At 40.9% G+C, this 21,720-nt stretch overlaps 1 protein-coding gene across 10 annotated transcripts in view; it reads left to right on the top strand.

Moving 5' to 3' along the window:
• The window catches only part of LOC116704848 (mitogen-activated protein kinase kinase kinase kinase 3), a 47,499-nt gene that overhangs the window by 10,635 nt on the left and 15,144 nt on the right, over positions 1–21,720 (top strand). For 7 of the 10 annotated variants that reach the window (XM_032540504.1, XM_032540507.1, XM_032540510.1 and 4 more), the window contains exons 2-16: positions 6,639–6,696; positions 6,920–7,010; positions 7,324–7,388; positions 7,523–7,578; positions 8,834–8,881; positions 9,476–9,518; positions 9,813–9,885; positions 10,552–10,683; positions 11,190–11,252; positions 11,453–11,534; positions 12,742–12,858; positions 15,592–15,670; positions 15,853–15,911; positions 19,032–19,094; positions 21,467–21,519. In XM_032540504.1, coding sequence (XP_032396395.1) covers positions 6,639–6,696; positions 6,920–7,010; positions 7,324–7,388; positions 7,523–7,578; positions 8,834–8,881; positions 9,476–9,518; positions 9,813–9,885; positions 10,552–10,683; positions 11,190–11,252; positions 11,453–11,534; positions 12,742–12,858; positions 15,592–15,670; positions 15,853–15,911; positions 19,032–19,094; positions 21,467–21,519 — 1,082 coding nt within the window. The remainder of the gene's footprint in view (positions 1–6,638; positions 6,697–6,919; positions 7,011–7,323; positions 7,389–7,522; positions 7,579–8,833; positions 8,882–9,475; positions 9,519–9,812; positions 9,886–10,551; positions 10,684–11,189; positions 11,253–11,452; positions 11,535–12,741; positions 12,859–15,591; positions 15,671–15,852; positions 15,912–19,031; positions 19,095–21,466; positions 21,520–21,720) is intronic. The other 3 variants (XM_032540508.1, XM_032540512.1, XM_032540506.1) reach the window with 1 other exon arrangement.

Below are 21,720 nucleotides of genomic sequence, written 5' to 3'. Positions count from 1 at the left end.
ACACACATGCAGCCTGGCGGTGTTAATGATGGATATTCGCTAAGTTTCTTCATTAATGCGTTGTACTTTAGAAGCTCCCACAAGGCCACTGCTAATCTGCCAATACAATACATGGCCTTGCTTTGAGGGAAACTGTACATTTCTGCATTTGTTCGTCCCTTTTTTGATTCTTTAGTTTAATTCTTATTAGGTAAAATGTCTGATGTAGGGTAGGGTATCAAACCTAAATAGTTTTTGTTAAACCATTTATTTAGTCCGTTTATTGAACATGAAATACAATACAAAACGTATTCTTATAATGAATAATTCTTGAAACAAATGAGATCCTCTGCAACAAATACGCAACTCAAATAATATTCATGTTGAAAAGGGGTAGGAAGTTGAGAACTTTTTGAGTCCTACCCACTCTTAATTTTCATTATTCGTAATAGAAATTCAATTTGCATTCATCAGTGTCCATGTTTAACCTCAATCACCTTGAACAAATCTACTCTTTTAGACAAAAACAAGAACAAAATAAATCTGCAAATAGCGATGAACGGACCCTCCCCTCTTGCAGGTCGGGGTGCTAGCGGACGCCACTCTTTGCGGCCGTGTATTTGTGCGGCGCTCAGACACTGCAATTTGTCAGCAATGAAAAGGGAACTCTGCTTAGTTCAATGATACCTCACACAATAGTATACAAGAAACGAGTCCTAAAGGGGCGTGGCTTAAGAATATTGGGCCGGGCAAACGTCACCACTTAAAAAGGAACTCTTTGCTGAGTTCAGTGATACCTCTCACAAGAGTCTACCTAAACCGTTCACAAGTTATGAAATGGGGCTATCAAGATTGAAATCACAGCCTAGGACGAGTTCTAAACAATGTAAAACACATGAAAAATGCATAATAAAAAATGGCTGCCTTCCGGTTGGGCAGAGCTAATGAAGGTAAACAGGAAATATGTCTACCATGATTAGAGCAATATGTGTCTTAAATCTGGTGAAGATCAAAGCAACTGTGTTCAAGTTAAGGCCTTCCACGCATTAGGGGGCGCTATGGAGCCCGCCTACAGGTATGGGCAAAATCGCTCACACACCTCCCAGGTGTTTACGTGGGCGCCAATTTTTGTTAGTTTTCATATATATAGTGAGGCCGTCAAAAATGTGTCCAAGGGCTAAAGCTACTTAGGGTCCAATAGGCCACACCCACTTTGACCAATCAGACCCTTACTGTAGGGGGGGGGGGGGGGGGGGGGGGGGGGGGGGGGGGGGGCTCAGGATTGGCCCTAGATGGTACCCTCAAAATGTAAAAATCTGATGAGCCGTTCATGAGATATTCTTTTTTTTACTAGCAGCGCCCCCTAGTGTCCAATGTTTGTAAACTGTGTGGAGGGCCTCCAGATGGTCATAACAAACAAGAATCTAAAGTTTCCCCTTGATGTCCAGATATGGCAAAGGTGGTGTTTTTACTGTTAGCCACACAAATTTGTTTGTGCGTAATTTGCGCAATTTTCAACCTATAAAATTCTTTTGATAATTTTTTGTCAGGTCGGTCTGGAGATGCCACTTGCCAAGTTTCGTGACATACATCAAGAGATTCAGTTGAATCCAGGGACTACATAAGATATAAGGTTTTTGAATGGGAGCTGTACGGTTATGGTCAAACATGTCTGCTATAGCACCACTTAGTGATGGATATGTGTAATTTTTTTTAAATCTTTGTAGTTTTCGCCAGGTCTGACATGTGTGCAAACTTTTGTGAGTTTACAGCATGCTAAGCCCCTCAAAAATGCGAGTAACGTCGCAGAATAATAATCCTTACAAAAACTACGTTCATGTTGTGGCCGTAATAATCTGGACAGATGAACCCAAAAAACATTTAATCCACACAAGAAATAACCACACAATAAATCACTGGTCCAGCCATTTATTATTTTGTTTCTGAAGAGTTTTTTTACTGATTTAAGTATCAGTATTTCTTTAAAGTATACAGAATTCTATTCCCAAATACATAAAGCGCATCCCTAATTACTTTCCCCCTTGGCCTGTGTCACCATCACACCCAGTGACCAGTACCTCTCCCAAGCTGTACTGGTGACATCATCAGCAATGCATTTACATGACATTTTAGATGTTAGGTTTGGAGTTCTCACCCAGAATAAATTAAAATAAAAAGATAAACTTTCCTTTTTGTTTTTCCGACCATTAAATATGACTAATAATGGTTTCTTTGTTTGATCATATTTTAGATCATTTCTTGTTCAGAATGGAGTTTTCTGAAATCTCAGGGAGTGATGGGATTGTACTTGGGATTGTGTTGCGGCATTTTCAATATTACACTGAAAAGCTTATTTATTTGTACAAGAACACTAATTGGATTTGATGGACTGGAACATTTTAGGAATCTCACTGATTGGCACAAAGGTTGAGTTTGATCAAGCATGAATGTTTTGTAGTAGTTGTTTCTGATTAGCACAGATGAGCGCAGTGCATTTGTTTTTGTGCTAGTTAGTTAGTTAGTTAGTTAGTTAGTTAGTTAGTTAGTTAGTTAGTTGGTGATCAAACCTAAAACCTCTCGGTTACAGCCAGCCAGTCGAGTCAGGCCAACAGTGGCACTGAGCGCTATGAGTCATCTCTGGTCTGTCTGCTGACTGAAGACACACTGTCTCTGCTGTCCACTCGACTTCTTTTCTGTTTGCCTCTCTTTGTATCTCCTCCCTACCGCCACAGCTTTATTTTGGTGTGGGTAGGTCTCTTGTAATTCCTCTCGTATTTCTTCATTTTATCTTTCCAAATTAAATCTTTGCCTCCCTGTTAGACTAAACAAAACAAAGATCTGGTATTGTCTTTAATATCACTGGTTAATTTTGGTAGTACAGTTGTTTTTCCTGGGGTTGTCCTTGAGTTCTTTGCTTTATTTTGTCCTCTCAGCGCTATTGTGTTTCTGCAGTCCTCTCGTGTGGGCAGTACTCCACTGCCTTGTTGGTGAAATTTGAGTGTCTGTTGGTGCCACTTTTTTCCCCCTTAAGCCATGGTGGCTATCACTGCTCCTGCTGACAATGCAGTTCCATTTGCATATTATGCATCACTGTATCACAGAAAACCTAAATGGAAATTGACATAATTTGTCAAACTCTCTCATGTTGATACTATAATAGGGAAGGAGCATTGATCAAGCCAGTGCTGCAAGCTTTACTTGAATTATAGCTCAACTTTTTCCTTCTATTGTGCAGGACATTTAAGTATTTTTCTGTAATATATTTTGTATTACACAGGGCTCAAGGCTAACTTTTGAAAGTGGTTGCCAGCTTGGCGGTTGCCAAGTTTTAAACTGCCTATATTTAGAACACATCATTTTTTATGTCACTATACCACATATTTTAATAATGGAACAACGAGATAATGGCGTGCAATATAATTTCCCATCACTCTAAAATAGAGGTGCAGCGAATCGCAAAACCTACGGATCAGATCACTGTTTTGAGTCATGGATCCGATCAATTTTTGGATCAGCACAAAAAAAAAGGGGAATTTAAATGATAATTTTGATTTGATTTTATCAGGATACCCATTAGCTGATGCAGAACATCAGGTACTTTTCCACACAAAACATAAAACATTACAACAGATGTTGTAGATGTTTTCAGACAAAAACAGCCATGTGATTTAACAATATGAGCATTAAAACTTGCATTATTCTATCTAGCAAATCTAACTTTACATATTCTCCTCATATACTCTAATATACTTATTCAATAACTATTTATGCAATAAATATTACACTAAATGTATACAAGCACTGAATATATAAAAGTTAAATCTTACAACATCTTTGTAGACTTATAAATATTCTTATACAAAACATATTAGAAAAGTAGTTATGTTGATACAGGCTTAGGGCCCTTACTTGTTTTTTAAAGCTTGATTTATTGTTTGCTTTAGCAATCTCAGCCGGAAGTGAGGTCCATGCACCCATACCTCGATACAAAACGTTGCGTTGATTGTGTCTGGGATCTAGGAACTATAAAAAGACCAAGAGTGATGCTCATAGTCTCTCCTCAACTTTCAACCAGGAGATTGCATGTCTTGCAATGTAATAACAATAATTTTTTAACAATAATTACTTCTTTCACCAATAAATTGCAGTTACAAGAAAGAAGAAGAAAAAACAGATAAGAAAAGGATAGTTTACAATAACTTTGAATGCACCCCGAGGTTAACCCGTTTACCAGTAAACGCAACATTTTGTCCCGTCTGTGTTGTTTTTAAGCCAACAGCAGTTTAATCCCGTTACTACTATAGCTAACGGTAGGCTAACGTTAACAACTGAAACGTAGTGTTGAAAAATTTACCGGGACAACCTAATAAAAAAAAAACATATATATATATTGAACAGGTGGTTGCGAAAGGGTGCAACCAGAGACCACAAAACGGTTGCCAAGGGGAACTAGGCAACCGTCGAGCCCTGTTACTGTAGAAAAGAGCAAAGAGATTAGAAGAAATGAGGGAAGTGAGAAATATTGTAAAAGACATGTAGCCTAACAAAAGGTCAGTGGCCGGACTCGAGCCAGGACATTACATTTACAGTACCAGTCATAAGTTTGGTGACACTTTCCCGAATGACTGATACTGTACATAGTGAGCGACTTAAAGGAGAAATCCGGCCGATTTTTACCTGAATCTTGATTGCTAGATTTCCCTGAGCACTGTCGACAGGAAAAAACAACCAAAATCAGTGCTAGCAAAACTGGAGTTGCTGCGGCTAATGCCCATAGCTCCCAAGTTAGCTTAAATGGCAGTATTGGGGGCATGTTCTAAAGAGTGCCTTTGTGCCTCTTAACAGACACAAATTGCAATTAAAATGTCTGTGCAGCATGAACCGGGCCCTAACGTGACAACAAGATGCGTTTTATAATTCAGATATTGTGAAGAAACTGTTTAAATTTAAAGTTTGTATTTTCACCTACTTCTTTTTCCATCGGTCGGTCGCTTCACCAAAAGTACTCAAGAGTGGATCACGGAGGTCATGCCTTTGCAACAAAAACTTTAACTTTATTTTCCCCTCAAAAATAGGTAAAATAGGCACTGTAGTGATTATGACCATATCAGTGACTATATAACTACATGTAAATGGTCCAAATGATGCCTGTGGCTTGCCCAGTAATAACGTTCCTGAAAACTCTAATCTCGCGCTGAAGTCCCGTGGGAATTCAGTTGTTGCAGAATACAGGACTTCAGCGCGAGACAAGAGCTAGCCTTCAGTAACGCTATTACTTTGCAAGTCACAGTCATTTATATTGGTTAGGGTTAGTCACTGATATTGTCCCAATAAAGTGAACACACCAGAATGTAAAATCTCATGTTTTTTTTTTCTCTAATGTTGTATACATATGCAAGTGAGGCTGCAGCTAAGATCCGGTTAGGTAGGGGTGTTTTTTGGAGTGTTTCTTGTTTCTCTGCATTGAGACTAGAAGTGTTCGAGACGTGACACATTACTCCCAGGATGTTGGTGATATTAAAGCTCTTGTTTTGTCTCTCATGTTAAAACTTGTGGTTTTATCAGTTACCTTAAAACGTCTCTTTCTCTGTCTCACTCCCTCGCCACACACACACACAGCGTCACATAGTCATACTTGCACATTCTTGGCCTGAGAGAAACAATTCCTGTCTTCTCTGAAAGACCATCTTTTATTCATGAATATTTTACCGCCTTAACAGCTCTGTTGTGAAAATGTAAACACAGCTGACTATTTATAGAAAATCAGCCTCAGCATCCTGCAAAACCCCATCTTTCTTTCAGGAATAGAGGAAAAACTGTCTTGATTTCCTGTTGAAGTCCATACATTCCTCTGTGTGTGTATGTGTGTGTGTGTGTGTGTGTGTGTGTGTTTTGAGTAGTGAATGTGCTATGCATGAATTCTGGTGTTTTGAATTGGCTAAACTGTCTGCAAACATGACACATTAAATCATTAGTGTTCTGAGAATTAGCATAAGTCACGTAATTTTGCATCAGGACCAAAATTGGATCACTGATAATATCTCAGTTGTGTAAATTATATGAATTCAATGAAAATTGCTGAATAGCTTTAATGATACAGAAATTCTGCATTTAATAGCAAGCAACCAAAGTGCATTAGTGGATATGATAAAGGATGAGGCATTGTGTGTCTGACAAATGGATTAAAGGTAATTGTGCAACAGTTCTAAAGGGGATTTAGCTGTCCTGGAATGTCTTTATAGTATTAGTTACACTCGCCCATCATGCCTGCTGTTTCTCCCACGCACATGTCTCTATCATAGCTTTATGACCTCTACCGCAAGGGGCTGGATCGGTGGAGGATGTTGGTGAGAGGAAGGCTAGTTCAAGTATCAGATCCATGACATTAAAGTCATGAAGTGGACAGGAGTTTACAACTCTGGAAAATGTTATCACAGCTGCAATCATTTTATCCTCCGTGTCGTCAACAGAAATACGCTGTTCACGTTACAAAGTAGGAATACATGCGTGCACGTATCCGATTAATCAACACAGTGCAATGTGGCAAAGGTTGAGCCGGGCTCACCTTTTCCCGGATTTTCTGATTTCTTAAACATTATGTTAGGAAAAACCTGGCTTCTGTAATTCAATGACCCACTTTCTCTCTGTCCCTTCTTTAGGCCCGTAATGTAAACACAGGAGAGCTGGCTGCTATCAAAGTCATTAAACTGGAACCTGGTGAGTTATCTCATCTTTCTTTATATTTCCTTAATCTCCATTTTTGCTGCGTTATCTTCCTCTTCATCCCTAAATAAACTTTTCTGCATTCTTGTTCTCTCTCCAGTCCTCTTGTCATCTCTTTCCTTTAGCCTTTTTTCTTCATCAGACTCCTTTTCACTGCTGTTGCAAATAATATAGCCATATAATGTGTGTGTGTGTTTGTGCGCACATTTCATTTCAGGTGAGGACTTTGCTGTCGTCCAGCAAGAGATTATAATGATGAAGGACTGTAAACACTCCAACATCGTAGCCTATTTTGGCAGTTATCTCCGGTAAGTGTGTGTTCTTCAGATGTACAACGTGCATTACATTGCAGCCTTCTATTGTAGCGCACGCGTGCGTGTTTGTGTGTTTGTATGTGTGAGAGAAAGGAAAAAGAGAGATGAACTAGTGGATGTGAGAAAGTGAAGGACAGATGTGTAAGGGAAATTCTTTGTGTGTGTGTGTGTGTGTGTGTGTGTGTGTGTGTGTGTGTGTGTGTGTGTGTGTGTGTGTGGTGTGTTTGGGTGTGTGTGGTGGGTTTGGTTGAGAAGATTCACTGACACGGTGTTCTCTGTGTGTGTGTGTGTGTGTGTGTGTGTGCAGGAGAGATAAGTTATGGATCAGTATGGAGTACTGTGGAGGAGGTTCTCTGCAGGATATCTATCACGGTAAGAACAACATGCACCCAAACAAACATTTTGATGTTGACACTGCTGTTTTACCCTTTTCTCATGCTGTGATATCCATCTCTCTTTTCTTCTGCTCTCTCTCTGTCTGTCTCTCCCTTGTTTCACTCCTCCAGTAACCGGGCCTTTGTCAGAGTCACAGATAGCCTACATGTCACGGGAGACCCTGCAGGTAGCGTATACAGTGCATTTTATGTCAGTTTGGTTATAGTTTTGATCAGGAAAGAGGAAATAAACAAAGACACACATATTGGGACATCGGTCCTCTGCTTAGCTGAAACTTCAATTTCTCTCGGTAAAACAATGAGAACATAGACTCCAAAATCATTAAGGATCTCAACTGCTGATTGTCTCCAGTGCTCCATGCTAACAGCAGCTGCAGCAGCATTTAGCATCGACTCTGAAAGAGAGTTGGCTACTTGTAAATTCATGAAGTCATAAAACTATCTTATCTAAAAAGTTTTTTGTTTTTTGTTTTTTAGGGTCCCAAGATCAAATTGTGATCTACATTTTAACGGTCCCATGGCATGACAATCTTACTTCATGAGTTTTGTTTTAACAATAATATGAGTTCCCCCAGCCTGCCTATGGTCCCCCAGTTGCTAGAAATGACGATAGCTGTAAACCGAGCCCTGGGTATCCTGCTCTGCCTTTGAGAAAATGAAAGCTCAGATGGGCCAATCTGGAATCTTGCTCCTTATGAGGTCAAGGGGCAAGGTTACCTCCCCTTTCTCTGCTTTGCCCACCCAGATAATTTGGCCCACCCATGAGAGAAAGGCATCATGGTTTTCAAACAAGCAATTGGCAGTTGGTCAAGGCCTCCTCCTCAATATCTACAGACTCAGAAATGGCACATACTAAGGAAAGCTCATTGTGGGACTGGTTCTAGTGGCTGTAATTCTGCGTGGAGGCTGAATTTTGGGAAATAGACTAAACTGCAGCTATGGTATTAGGGGACCACTAAGGTCTACATAAAAGAGATTTCAGATACAGTATTAGGGGACCACTAAGGCCTATATAAAGCCTCCAAAGAGCACCATGTCATGGGACCTTTTAAAATTAAAATATCAATTTAAATAGAAACATAACTTGGAAGTAAACAAATATTGAGACCAAACTGGAATGATTACCAAAAGCATCACAGCTGCATAAAGTTACAGAGGAAATACTGCAAAGTGTTATCATTGCACACTGGAGCCAGTCATCTATCAGAGACACGTTGAGATGTCTGTGCTGCCGTCTGTAAATTGAGCCAATCTCCCAAACATCTGATCTTCATTTAACCAACAGTTGCTTCTGGTGAGGAATATCTAAATACCTCATTTTACAGACATATTAAAATGGAGCTCTAGTCTGTTTTTCAGTGCCCTGTTTCCTTTTTTCTGCAAGTGGCAATAACACCAGCTGCTGTGTGATTCTGTTTACAGGGTTTATACTACCTACACAATAAAGGCAAAATGCACAGAGACATTAAGGTGAGTTTGGAGAAAAAACTGTATGGAATATGCACGTCAGCAAAACCTTAAATTATTACAGCCTTTCCAAGTTACCTGTTAATCGTGACCTAATGTTTTGAAGGGTGTAGTTCAGTACAATTGGCAACAGCCTCACAAATTGCCACACAGTTGAATTAACACTTTTTCACAAGTTTTCCTGTGGCAATATTTATTGCAGGGTTGTTGTATTAGATAACTTAAGATCATACTGCTGTTTCTGTTATTTTGTCCAACACATAAATAAAGTGTTGCAATTCTGTTAAGCATTTATTATCATTAATGATTGGTGAAATAATACTTTTTTTGATTAAACTCAGGAAAAGAATACAAGCACATACATTTAGTGATGTTACAAATGAAAAGTGATTACCAAATTGTTGTTGAGACAAAGCTGATGGTGTTTATGTTGGGGAAAGTGATTATCGAGTCATAGCTGCAGGCTGCAGTGATCAACGACAAACCACTTTGCAACAAACTTGCACTCCTGAATGCGCCTCTGACGTTAATTTAAATTGACATGAGGTGTGAGATCTTGTGTCGGATCCTAATGCGTAACGTGTTTGTCTCTGACAGGGAGCCAACATCCTCCTGACAGACAACGGCTATGTTAAACTGGGTGAGTGGAACACGCAAAGCATCTTCCAGTACCTTCTACTTCAAAAGAATGAATCTGAATGGCCTCATATACTGACTCGGTTTCCTTCTCTCTCCTCTGTCCTTCTCCTGTACCCCCTTCGTACAATCATTTTTTCCTACTCTCCCATTTTCAAAAATGTGTTTCTCCCTCCTCACATTCCATCTCTTTCTCCCTTTTCCTTTTGGTCACCCCTTCCTTTCTATTATTTATATTCTTCCTTCTTATTCCCTTCCCCTCATTTTCTCTCCTCTCCTGTCCTCTTTCTCTCCATAGCTGACTTTGGTGTATCGGCCCAGATTACAGCAACTCTAGCCAAGAGGAAGTCCTTCATTGGAACTCCGTACTGGTTAGTAACTTGTGCTTGCTTTTCTCCATTAGCTCCCCTTATACTGCATATGGACATGCATGCAGTTAGAGCAAATGTATAGAATCTGTATTTTCTTCTGCATGCAAGCGTCCATCAATCAGTTGAGGAAAGTGTGGGAATTCAGTCGATTCTCTGATGTCAGGCGGAATAAAGGAACTTGTGTAATGGGTCACGCAACAGAAATATACCAAAATGTGTTGTGTACAGTTTTCACATATTTATTGTGTTAGCTGATGATTCTGTAGTAGAATCAGACTATTCACCCCTTTACAAAACCTTAACAAACCAAGAATGAAAAAGCATTTTGGGGTCGAAGAGATGCTCCTACAGAAGCAGAATTGTGATAAAGTCATAGAGGTGAACATCAGGGCCATGTTGGGGGCCCACAGGGCTGCTGCTGTTGTGTAGTTGCTGCAGCCAGAGAATAATCCTGTAGAAGATTTGAACTTTGCTCATGTGTGTAGCAGTTTAATTAACCTGGTTAAATACTTGGTAAAAATTAGAACACATTTTACTCCAGTTCTTTCCCTCTTTTCTTATTTTTTTTCATACCATATTTCTGTATCTCTGTATCTCTGTCTCTCTCTCTCTCTCTCTCTCTCTCTCTCTCTCTCTCTCTCTCTCTCTCTCTCCCCCTCCCCATAGGATGGCTCCAGAGGTAGCAGCAGTAGAGAGGAAAGGAGGTTACAACCAGCTGTGTGATATCTGGGCTGTGGGGATTACTGCAATAGAGCTGGCTGAACTACAGCCACCCATGTTTGACCTGCACCCCATGAGGTGTGTGTGTGTGTGTGTGTGTGTGTGTGTGTGTGTGTGCGCGTGTGCGTGCGTGTGCGTGAGTGTGTGCGTGTAATACCTGTTGGGACTGTGATAGAGCAGAGTGGACGGCTGCAGTCAATGTGGATGAATGGTAGAATTACAAAGAATAGGCCATGCTAAAATGTGATATGGAACATGTAAATCTTACTGCACAGTGTGATTGGTGCAGAGAGGTTCCATCAGAGTTTAAAGCACTGATGCTTGTTTTCGCAAAAGGTCTAAATACATATACTTAGTGGTGTCCTCAGTAAACGTAACACACTTTCTAGTGTACAGAATATAGCATTATTCTAACATATATTGTATTAAGTACCATAGCGTAGAAAGGTCTACATGCAGCAGTGGTAGCTCCACTGTTTGATTTTGTCATTATAACTGTGTGGTTTGAGGCTCTTTCAAGATGATGTACCAAGTACTCCGCTGTGAAGACTTGAGTTTATATCTGTGTCTCTCTTTTTCCTCAGGGCTCTCTTCTTAATGACCAAGAGTAATTTCCAGCCTCCTAAGTTGAAAGATAAAGTGAAGTGGTAAGAGACTACCCTGTCTTTGATTTATTTTATCTCCCTCCCTCACTTGTCTTTCTTTACTATTTTCAGCCGTCTGAGATACATTGCAACACCGCACTGTTGAGATTTCCCAGTAGTATCAAATCTGTGCCTTGCTTGTTCCAAGACTGAAAGATTAACACTTTCTCTTTTTCTCTCTCTCTCTTTCCCTCTCTCTACAGGACAAATAACTTTCACCATTTTGTAAAACAGGGCCTCATCAAGAACCCAAAGAAGAGGCCCACAGCTGAGAAACTGCTGCAGGTGAGCAATAAAACATTTTATAATTCTTAAAAAAACAAAATAAAAAAAAAACTCTAAGAAGGGCTACCCACCCTAGCTATACTGTTCTTTATGGATACACACTGCGGATTAGACCATTTCCACAATAACATTTACTATGCTATTGTTGTTTTATTTATACAAGTATGTAAAGGTTACAATAGCTTGAAATGCTACAATGGTACATGTATATATGAAATATAACCAAATTACCACATGACTGGATCATATGTACTAGTGTGTGCTTCTGGCGATGAAGACTTTATTTTAGGTGACGTTTAACTGGACCAACACCACTGTGAAAATGTAAACAGAAGAAGCCAGGTATACTTGTGATAATATTTAATCACAATTTGTTAGCTGGTAAATCCATTCTCGCTAGCGCCACAGCCATTAGTCATCCATTAATGGGCTGGCTTATAGATGTAGAGCCCTGTTTTAACGATCTAAGGGCATGGCGCAGGTGCGTTTTAGGGAGTGCCCAAATCCAATTTTGCTAGTTTGACAGCAGAAATAAGGGTCCTTGCGCCAGGCGCATAGTTCAAAAAGGGTTGTACTTGGCGTCTTCATTAATTCATAGGTGTTTTGGGCGCAGCGTGCAATAAACCACTCAGAATGTCGTCTCCCCTTCCCTTTAAAAGCCAGGCGCATTTGTACCGTCATATTTTTATTTGTTATCTTTTGCATTTGTGTGCGCTGCTGCTGTGTATCAAGCACTGTGCATAAACCTAGGCATATTTACTAATGCGCTGTTAAAATAACAATGAAATGCTGCGTTATTGACTTTAGACCAGGTTTTTGTTGGTCAATGGCGCGATCACTTCCCGCTGCCTCAAGACAGCAATACGCCAAGAATTCACCTGAACACACCTCCCTGTAAGACCAGCACGCCCATGGGCGCACGGATGGGCGCAGGTGCATTTGCTATTTAAATGACGTGGGCGCTGGATGGGAAATTGACAGCTGCACCGTGCTCTGCCTGGTGCAAGATAGTGCCCCAAATGTTAATCAACTGTATGGCAGCTCTGATCAGAAGTCATTTTAATTATTTGTCAAGCAAAACACCAATCACCTGTCACAGTGCCCTGCCCTAAAATACTTGAAAACCTTTGTGTTATTTAAGTATTGATCCGACACGGACCGAAAGTAACTTTAACGCAACTCTCGCTGTCTCTTGGCTGTCTTGCAGCATCCTTTTGTGTCCCAGCCTCTCAGCAGGACGCTAGCAATAGAACTTCTAGACAAAGCCAACAACCCCGACCACAGCACCTACAATGACTTTGATGACGATGACCCTGAACCAGAGGTAACCTTTGACCTTCTCAGGTTTTTCTTTCAATATAAAAGTGTCATGGAGATTGCAGATGGGTCAACAGAGTAGGGATTATGGTTTTGTTGGATCTTGCTTCTTTTTCTTCCCTTCAAATTGTCAAATCCCTTCAGTCTCCTCATTTGTTCATTAAATTCCTCCTCTGTCAACCACCATTCCCCCGCCACAACCTCAGTCTGCCTTTCCCCCCCGGCACATGTGACTCATCTTTCTGCTTTTTGCCCTTCTCCCTCTTTTCCTTCCTTGCCGTCTTTGTGCTCTTTTCTCTTCTTTGGTTTCTCATTTCACTCTTCTTGTCTTTCATCTTCTCGTTTCTTCTGCTCTTCTTCCTCTTTCCTCTTCTCTTCCTCCTTGTAGCACTTCTCCTTTCTCTCTATCTTTCATTTCTCCTTCTTCCTCCTTTTGTTTTTCCTCCTGTCTTCTTGTCCCTATCCCCCACCCTCTGACTCCTCTTCAGTTTAAGTACAGGGGTCATTTTCTACCCATAAGCCCCGGTGCTCGACGTGCACCTCGTTTTGCGGCCCGTAGGAAGGTACCAGTTTGGGCTGCGGTGTCTGCAGTGATGTCATTCTAACACGAACGATACTGTCAGTTGTTTTTTCACTTGGAGGAGGACTGCAGAACTGAATGAATAGAATGTAGATTTCCATTTAATTCAGTGTCTGCTGGTGCTGTCATGGAAACTGACATCGACGTGTCATTTATCAGACGGGTGATGGGTTACCATGGCAGTTGCGTATTTAGTTCAACATGCCAGTAAGCACATGATTGTAATTTTGATATAATCAGAACAGTACAATGATGTTATTATATAATCACAGTGTTAGTGACCTTTACTAAAAATGATGGAATATACAGTACATATCTATTTAAAAACATGCCATAGACCTGCACATAGTTGCATGTTTGGCCAGATGAAGAACACACTACCATTTTAGTATGGCTATATTAGTGTATGGGAAATGGGCTTTTTTGCTTTCTTGCCAAGAGCTAGATGAGGAGATCGATACCACTCTCATGTCTGAGGGGAAAACAGCCAGTCTGACTCTGTCCAAAGGTAATAAAATAGGCCTTCCAGCACATTGAAGCTCATTAATCAACTCATTATTCAACTCATTTTTTTTATGTGTACAAAACAAAAAGTGTTTTTGTGCCATTTTAGGAGGGGTTACTTTGAACGCAAATAAACACATTTCCGAGTATTCAACACTAATACTAAAATTTCTATGTGGCTGTAACTAATATTAGAATGTCATAGTGGCACACAATGACCACAGAAAAACACCTATGCTCAATTCCATGACAGCATCATTGCCATTTTGGCTAAACCATAGCAGATCACTAAATGTCAGCTCTTTTCATTCTAGTTCTGTGGCGGCAGCTTGCTGATAAAGAAATGGCTCAATTCATGAAGATGGCTACCAAAATGTCATATCATCAAACTCCTTGGAATAATGCATCTAAACCAATGTTTAGGTCAAATTGTATTTACCAACAAAGAGTGTCAGGGACATTGGGGTTTGTTTTAGAGAGGTAGTGTTTCTCACCGAATATTTGAAGGGTTTGATCAGTGGTACAGTAAAGGCTGCCCATCTGTCTCTCCAAGCAGCTAAAAACAGACTGCAACAATTCTTTTACCTAGCTCTGATTAAAAGATCAAAATGTTGTCTCTCCATTTGGCGGTTTGGAAACACAGGATAAAGATAGCCTTTTGAAAAGGGTGGGGAGTATTGGTATATGTTAGTCATGGAAGCCATCTTCATCTACCATTGCCATTACAGGTACTAACCATGAGTTGTGTGTTATGATTGTGAACTTTATTACACCTATAAGAAGTGAGTTTAAACTGACAAATCTATTAGTGGATCTGCTTCACAAATGTGCCTTTTATAGATGCATTTCTTGTATAGTATTGGTTTGTCTCTGTTCCAGTGCTTTACAGGCATGGTTTGATGTTGCTGTGGGTTTAGCTATTCTACAAGGATGAGTTTAAAACTTGAGATTAAATGCTGAAGACATGTAGTCAAGTAGAGTTTGATAATGCGTTATCTCTGTGCAACCTACTGGGGTTTCATCTGTGGCCAGTTGTACCGTCTAAACATAAACAGAATGGTAATGAAACAATACTTCTGTTCTTTCTAAAGGAAACCAACAACAAGCATCACATACAGTTGTCTACTCATTGTAATTAAATGAACACAGCCGAGGTTAGAGTAGAGGGCAGTGGAGAGAAGGTGATGCCAAGACTGTGACTTGGGATCAGCTATTTGCCCCATAAGTCACCTAAACCATATGTGTTCAAGGTACTGAGTGGCAGTCAGAGACAAAGAATATCCTCTGTTATATATGTATAGAGGGAATGTTACCTTACAGGGACTCACAAGGACAGTCTCAACACAGGGGAAACAATGTTCCTGCCAGGGAAGGTTTGTGTTTTTTGTCGGCTGCGTTGCTATGTTTTGGTTGTGTGGTTGAGGAGAGTGACTGGCTGTTTTGCTGTGTCATCAAATCCCACCCACAGGAATTAGCCTATTTAATCATAGTGTACAAGTGGTGTGTTAACTACTACACTGTGTATATTCTTTAAACAGCTCGTTGACTGTGTGTGTGTGTGTGTGTGTGTGTGTGTGTTTGTTTCTCTCTCTCTCTCTCTCTCTCTCTCTCTCTCTCTCTCTCTCTCTCTCTCTCTCTCTCTCTCTCCCCTGATAGTCTCCGGTATCTGTTCCTCATCGTATTCGTTCAACCAGCAGGAGTGCCAGAGAGGGAAAAACACTGTCAGAGATTAACTGTGAGTTCATACACAAGGTCAACATTAACAAATCTATTTTCAGACAGAAAACCGAAGTGACCAGAACATTCTAACTCTCTGTGTTTACTGTATTCCCCTATCCCGTGCTGTTCCCCTCTTTGTTTCACTGTTTTTTGTTTTTTTTTACTCCTTTCTCTGTATCTTACTTTATCTTTCGCCAGTTGGTCAAGTGAAGTTTGATCCTCCCTTAAGAAAGGAGACCGAACCTCATCATGAACCGGTGAGTTATTAGCTGTGGCATTTGTGTCTGTGTGTGAGTGTGAGTGTTCTGTGCGCCTGTGTGGTTGTCACTTCACTGGTTACCAGCATGGCTGATTCTCACTTACTCACAGGAAGCACCCCAACAGTCCATGTTGTTGTTATTCTGTGTTGAACCAAACATGAAGCCCATCCACATAATTTACTCTGGCAGTTTCAAAATTGAGGCATTTTAAATAGCGACGTCCCAATCTATTATATGCCAGCAGAGGTTCAAAAATCTTTAAGCAGGCAGGGGCGAAATCAGATGAATTGAGATCAGAGTGTCAGGGCTCTCCTTTAGGTCCAGGGCTCCAGTTGAGCTCGTAAAAGCATCTGGTCAGGGTTCCTCCTATGGAGGCCATGTCCAAATCTTGGATAGAACCAGAACATGCTTGTGGGATAATCCTGTCCGACCTGGCCTGGAAAGCCTCAGGCTCCCCCTGTAAATGCTGGACGACCCTGCTAGGGAGAACAACAGGCTCTGACCTAGATAAGCAGCAGAAAGTTGAAAGTTGCAAAAAGAAAGCAGACAATTGCATAAAGCATTAGCTGTCTCCCTTCTGTCTTCGGCATGGTGCCGACACTGACTGCCAGCCAGCCAGCCAGCCAGCCAGCAGCCTTTGACACGGACACAACAAGAACTGTGAACGGTGATGCGCTGTTAATATGAGCTTTCTTGCCACAGTTTCTCCTTATTTACATTGATGGATGGGACACATATCTACCAGGTTGGATAGAAATGTAAGGGCAGATATGGTATCTTCGCTTTATGTTTGAGTTGGTTTTTTTTTAAAGATTTTTTTTGGGGGCCTTTTTCCCTTTTATTAGTGACAGTGGATAGACAGGAAAGGGGGAGAGAGATGGGGCAAGACACGCGGCAACAGGCCGCGAACGCTGTTACTGGGTGAGCTAGAGGCCGCCCCTCTAAACCTGTTTGAGTCGTGACTCACTCAGATCTTTCACCCGACTTTTTAAATTAACTCATGAGTCGCGAGTCTCTAGCATCATTAACTCGATCCGTTGAGTCCTACTACAATTCAATCCAAAATGATAACCGCGCCACATACAAACCTCTTGCAACATTAGCTACTACTAGTCCAAGCCATATTAGCTGCCAAAAGCTTTAAAACTTCACGAACAACTTCGTAGGCAACTACAACTCCACAAGTCAACTCAAGCAACTGAGTGAGCAGAGAGACCATCCAAGACAGGTTATAGGAACTTCCCGACCTGCAGACTCAGAGCCGAAAGCTCGCAACCATGGCACTCATGAGGTGTCGGTGACTCATGAGTTGTTGCATGAGTCAGCCGGCTGTGAGTGGATCTGTAGCAGACAAGCGAGTGAAGTCTCTCCTCGAACTCAGGGTAAAGCAAATCCACAACAAAAGCCATTCTTTCACTTCTGAAATAACATACTATGTTCAGTACGTAGCCTAGCTAGCCCTACTGTAGGTTTGGTGTATAAATGTAGTGTGTTAAAATGCCATTAGGTTGAGCAGACAGTCCTAAACATTGCAAGCTTGCCTAGGCTTGCCAATAATGACTCAAGTGACTCGCACAACTCGGATCAGTTTGGTGAGTGACTCAGAATAAACCGAATCCTTAAAAGGAATTGAGTTTGCCAGCCCCAGTATTTTCTACTGCGCAAGAAGCGTGATCAAATGACTCTGTAGGCAATTGGATAGTCCTTCAACCAATCAGACCAACAATCCGGGTGACTTACTTTGCAGGTTGCTGTGCTTCGGTGGCCGCCATGATGAATGGCGAAAAAAGCTGCTTGCCTTTGTGTCTTTATTGTCACTGTGTTAAACCCGCTAATAGCGCGCCAGGTATATGAGCCAGTTTGTGATTGGTCCCCGCAGATTTGTATTCAAAACAGGATAAATAAATGTAGAGGTTTCCTGCCTGAGCTGCAGGGCGACATCAAATCGCCGGCAGATCGGGCTGGTTTTACCCAGTCTAGATGGTTATGCTATTGCCTATCTCTTTTAGAACTGCTGGAAGGAGTGTGGACAAATGGGTTGGTGCAGGGTTCATTCACAATCACAGCGTCTTGTTCAAGTCTTCCATTCCCTCACTCCCTCCCTCTTTTTCTGTCCTTCCTTTGCACTTTTTCCACAAACTCCCCAAATATTCCCTTCAAGTCGGTTGAGGAAATCCATCCTTAAATGCCTTCGTCCTTCCTCTTTCCCTCCATCTATATATCAAGCAATTTGGATATATGTTATGAAACATAGTCACCAGCGTAGGTCTACATTCATCATTTGTCCTTTGGTTTCTACCCTCTCCTTGAAAGTAATATAATGACACGGGGTCTCTCTCTGTCCTGCTGACCAGTGTGGTTGTCAGCCCTCCCAAGAGCTGTCCATTCAGGATTACGGTGCTATATGTAGCATTTTAAAATCAATAAGTCATTACCTCGCTCATATTGGTATTTATTATTAATAACATAATTGCTAATGAGCAGCAGCCTTCTGTTGCATCTTTGCTCAAAAGAGACTCTGGCAAACCCAGATGGTGCAAAGAGGCAATGGCTGGAGGAACCTTCATCATCTTTAACCTCATGTGTAATCCTAAACAAAAAACACTCAACACTCAAGAACCTGGATTAAGGAAGCATGTGGTCTCAATTCAACGAAATTCTACTAATATATATATTAATATCACTGGAATAAAACAGAGGCTACTTATTGTCCCATGGCTTCACTGAATGAGGCTATATAAAAAGCTATGTATATTCTTTTTATATTTCTTAAGCTTCACGTAGCACCAATGAGACATACTTAATATTTATTTATTTATTAATGTCTCTCCTCAGTTTTGCTGATTTTGAACCCCCATCTAGACCAGTTTATTCCATCCTTTCCTCTCTCATCCTGTTCATCCCCTCTTCTCTTCAGATTAATATTCCAGTATCTCCCTTCTTATCTGTCTTGCTGATCCATGGACTTCAGAGTCCATTTTGGCCTTATCCATTTTTCATCCATCATCCTCTCTTCCATCATCAGTGTCAGTGTCCTCCCCCTCTCCCCCCCGTTCCCTCCATCAGTCCAGGTTAATGTATTAACTGAGGTCTCTCTCGCTCTGTCTTGCTGACCAGTGTGAATCTGAGCCCTATCTGGACTGTGTTGAGGAGCTCTACTATACCGCGAGATCTAATCTGGTAGTAATCTTTCTATCCGTCTCTCTCTCTCGTTCGGCCTCTCCCTGTCCACCTACATTGGTCTTTTTTCTTTTTTTTCCTCAATCTGTCTCCGTTTCTTTAACCTTATGTCTTCTTTTTTACACTTCCGTCTTTCCTTTTTATTCTAAATCTGTTTCTGAAGGACAAGTCCCTGTCCTTCCCTTTGGCTCTCTTGCTTTCTGAGCCCTTGCTGTCTCTTTTATTTTATTTTTTTATTTCCCAGCGTGCTGTGGTTGTTTTGGCTGCTCTATGTATTTTTGTTCATTTTCACAGTTTTGTTCCATCTATTCTGGTCCGTCCGTCTGTTACTGTTCACTTTTGTTCTTCTTCTTCTTCCAGCCTTGGCTTTTGTCTCACTTACTGGTGCAGTTGTCATGGGGACAAGAGTCTTCAGTGATGTTGTTGTTCTTTCTTGTTGTTTGTAGATACACGTACAACACACACATTTACACACAAACAGTGAACAGTCAATCAAATCAGATTTGTAAATCTTGCTTTGTGTGTGTTAGGCATGGAGTTTGTGTGAGACAAACTAAAACACACACAGACAGACAAACACACACACAAACACACACACACACACACACACACACACACACACACACACACACACACACACACACACACAGACAAAGTTTAGAGGTCAGATTCAATTAGTGGTAGAGCTGCACGTCTGAAGATTGGTAGTGTTGCAGTGCTTGCTTATATACACATGCATTCCTACTCACAAAATACTTTTATATCCAAATTTATAAACACACTTAACCTTTTAACGTTTGCTGTATATTCCTGTCTGATTTTTTTTATATATATTTTTCCCTCTACAGAATGTTTGTCTCTCTTCCATACACTATTGCTTATATTGTTTTCTAACTTCTTAACGTCCTGTGTTGACCAAGCAACAGGGACTATTTTTTGTGTGTGTGGTGTTGGTGTGTGTGTGTGTTGGTGTGTGTGTGTGTTTGTGTGTGTGTGTGTGTTGTGTGTGTGTGTGTGTGTGTGTGTGTGTTTGTGTGTGTGTTTGTGTGTGTGTGTGTGTGTGGTGTGTGGTGTTGTGTGTGGTGTGTGTGTGTGTGTGTGGTGTGGTGTGTTGTGTGTGTTGTGTGTGTGTGTGTGTGTGTGTTGTGTGTGTGTGTGTGTGGTCCGTCCGTCTGGCAGTATTGTGCGTTTCCCTTTGCAACCCTTCGTTAGGTTATGTCATTGTTTTTTGTGACACAATGCTGCATTCACATTGTGGCTTTATGTTATAGATGTGAAACCAAGTATTGATTTATTTCTGTCAGACAATGGTGCTAAACTCAGCCAGTGTTTGTTATTGTCAACCTTAATCAACTTGTACCTGGTTGGAAAGGTGCTACAGAAACATAAACTATATGAATCATAATAATCCCGAATACATTCAAAAAGCTCTGCTAAGTTGTCTTTCATTCAGGTTTAGAAAGAAGACTTCTTCTAACATACCTGATTGATAATTCATTGCTTTTTTTTCATAAAACAATGGCTTCCGATCTGAGGGCCCGCATCCCCCAAGGGGTCCTAAAATGTATATAAGGGGTCTACCGAACGGCTTTTGTCCAATTAAAACTTAGAAACTGTAACTTGCTCATTGGCTAACCAGGTAACTTTAGTTTGTGGAGTTGCAGGTTGCATAAAAAAGCCTTGTTCTCAGCTAGCACATCCACTGTGTAGTATTTCCCCCATCAGATTGTAAGGTTGCTTAAGTATCTAGCTAGCTACAGCTGGTAAAATCTGCTGGTTGAAATGGTTCTGGTTTTTGTGAAATACTGGATATGTTCGCCACTGTGGGAGCCTAAAATAAAACTAGAACAGAAATCATACACCTTTCATTTTCATTTAATAGGTACAGTTTCTATTGTATCAGCATCCCTGTTATTATCGAGCATTGTCTGTATCAAATCTATGAAGACAAGAGGGATTTGCTGTTGGGGCTAACATCTTCTTATTTATATATATATATTTGTGGGCCACAATGTGAACTCAGCAAGAGTCAAATCTACACATGTAGAGTTCGCCATAAGCTCACTGTGTACATCTGTGTTTGTCTATTGTCATGAAATGAACTTTGAGTTAAATTGCTATTTTAATGGTGATGTTATTATTTCTAGCAATCGCCACAGCCGCTACAGTACAGCAGCAGCTCATGCAGGAATTTGACAATTGAACAGGCTTTCAGTTGAAGTCACTATTTCAATGTGGTTGATTGTGGCAATAGGCCAGGATCTTCAGCCCTGTTTATGTCCCTTGAGAAATTGAGTACAGTAGCACCTACTTCAATGAGCTAGTTATGACGTATTATGTCACAGTACTAATGTCATTTGTTTGTCTTGTAGGACTTGCAGTTGGAGTACGGGCACGATTCACCAAGTCTACTGGGAGGAAACAAGTAAGTCATTTTCTTCCCTTTTGTCTCTCTCTCGATTTCTTTATATGTCCTGCATGTCTTTTTTTCTCTTTTTACACCTTTATCTTTTTATCTCTCTGATGAAGATTCTTCCCTTCTTTCATCTTTAGTTGCTGTTAGTCCACAACCTTGAGGGAGGTTGTGGACTAACAGGGAGAGCCAGAATCTGAGATGGTGCGAGTT

The sequence above is a fragment of the Etheostoma spectabile genome, chromosome 17 (assembly GCF_008692095.1).
Source record: "Etheostoma spectabile isolate EspeVRDwgs_2016 chromosome 17, UIUC_Espe_1.0, whole genome shotgun sequence".
Taxonomy (NCBI): Eukaryota; Metazoa; Chordata; class Actinopteri; order Perciformes; family Percidae; genus Etheostoma; species Etheostoma spectabile.
Note: the sequence above shows the minus strand (reverse complement) of the source record. Positions and strands in the feature narration are given on the sequence as shown.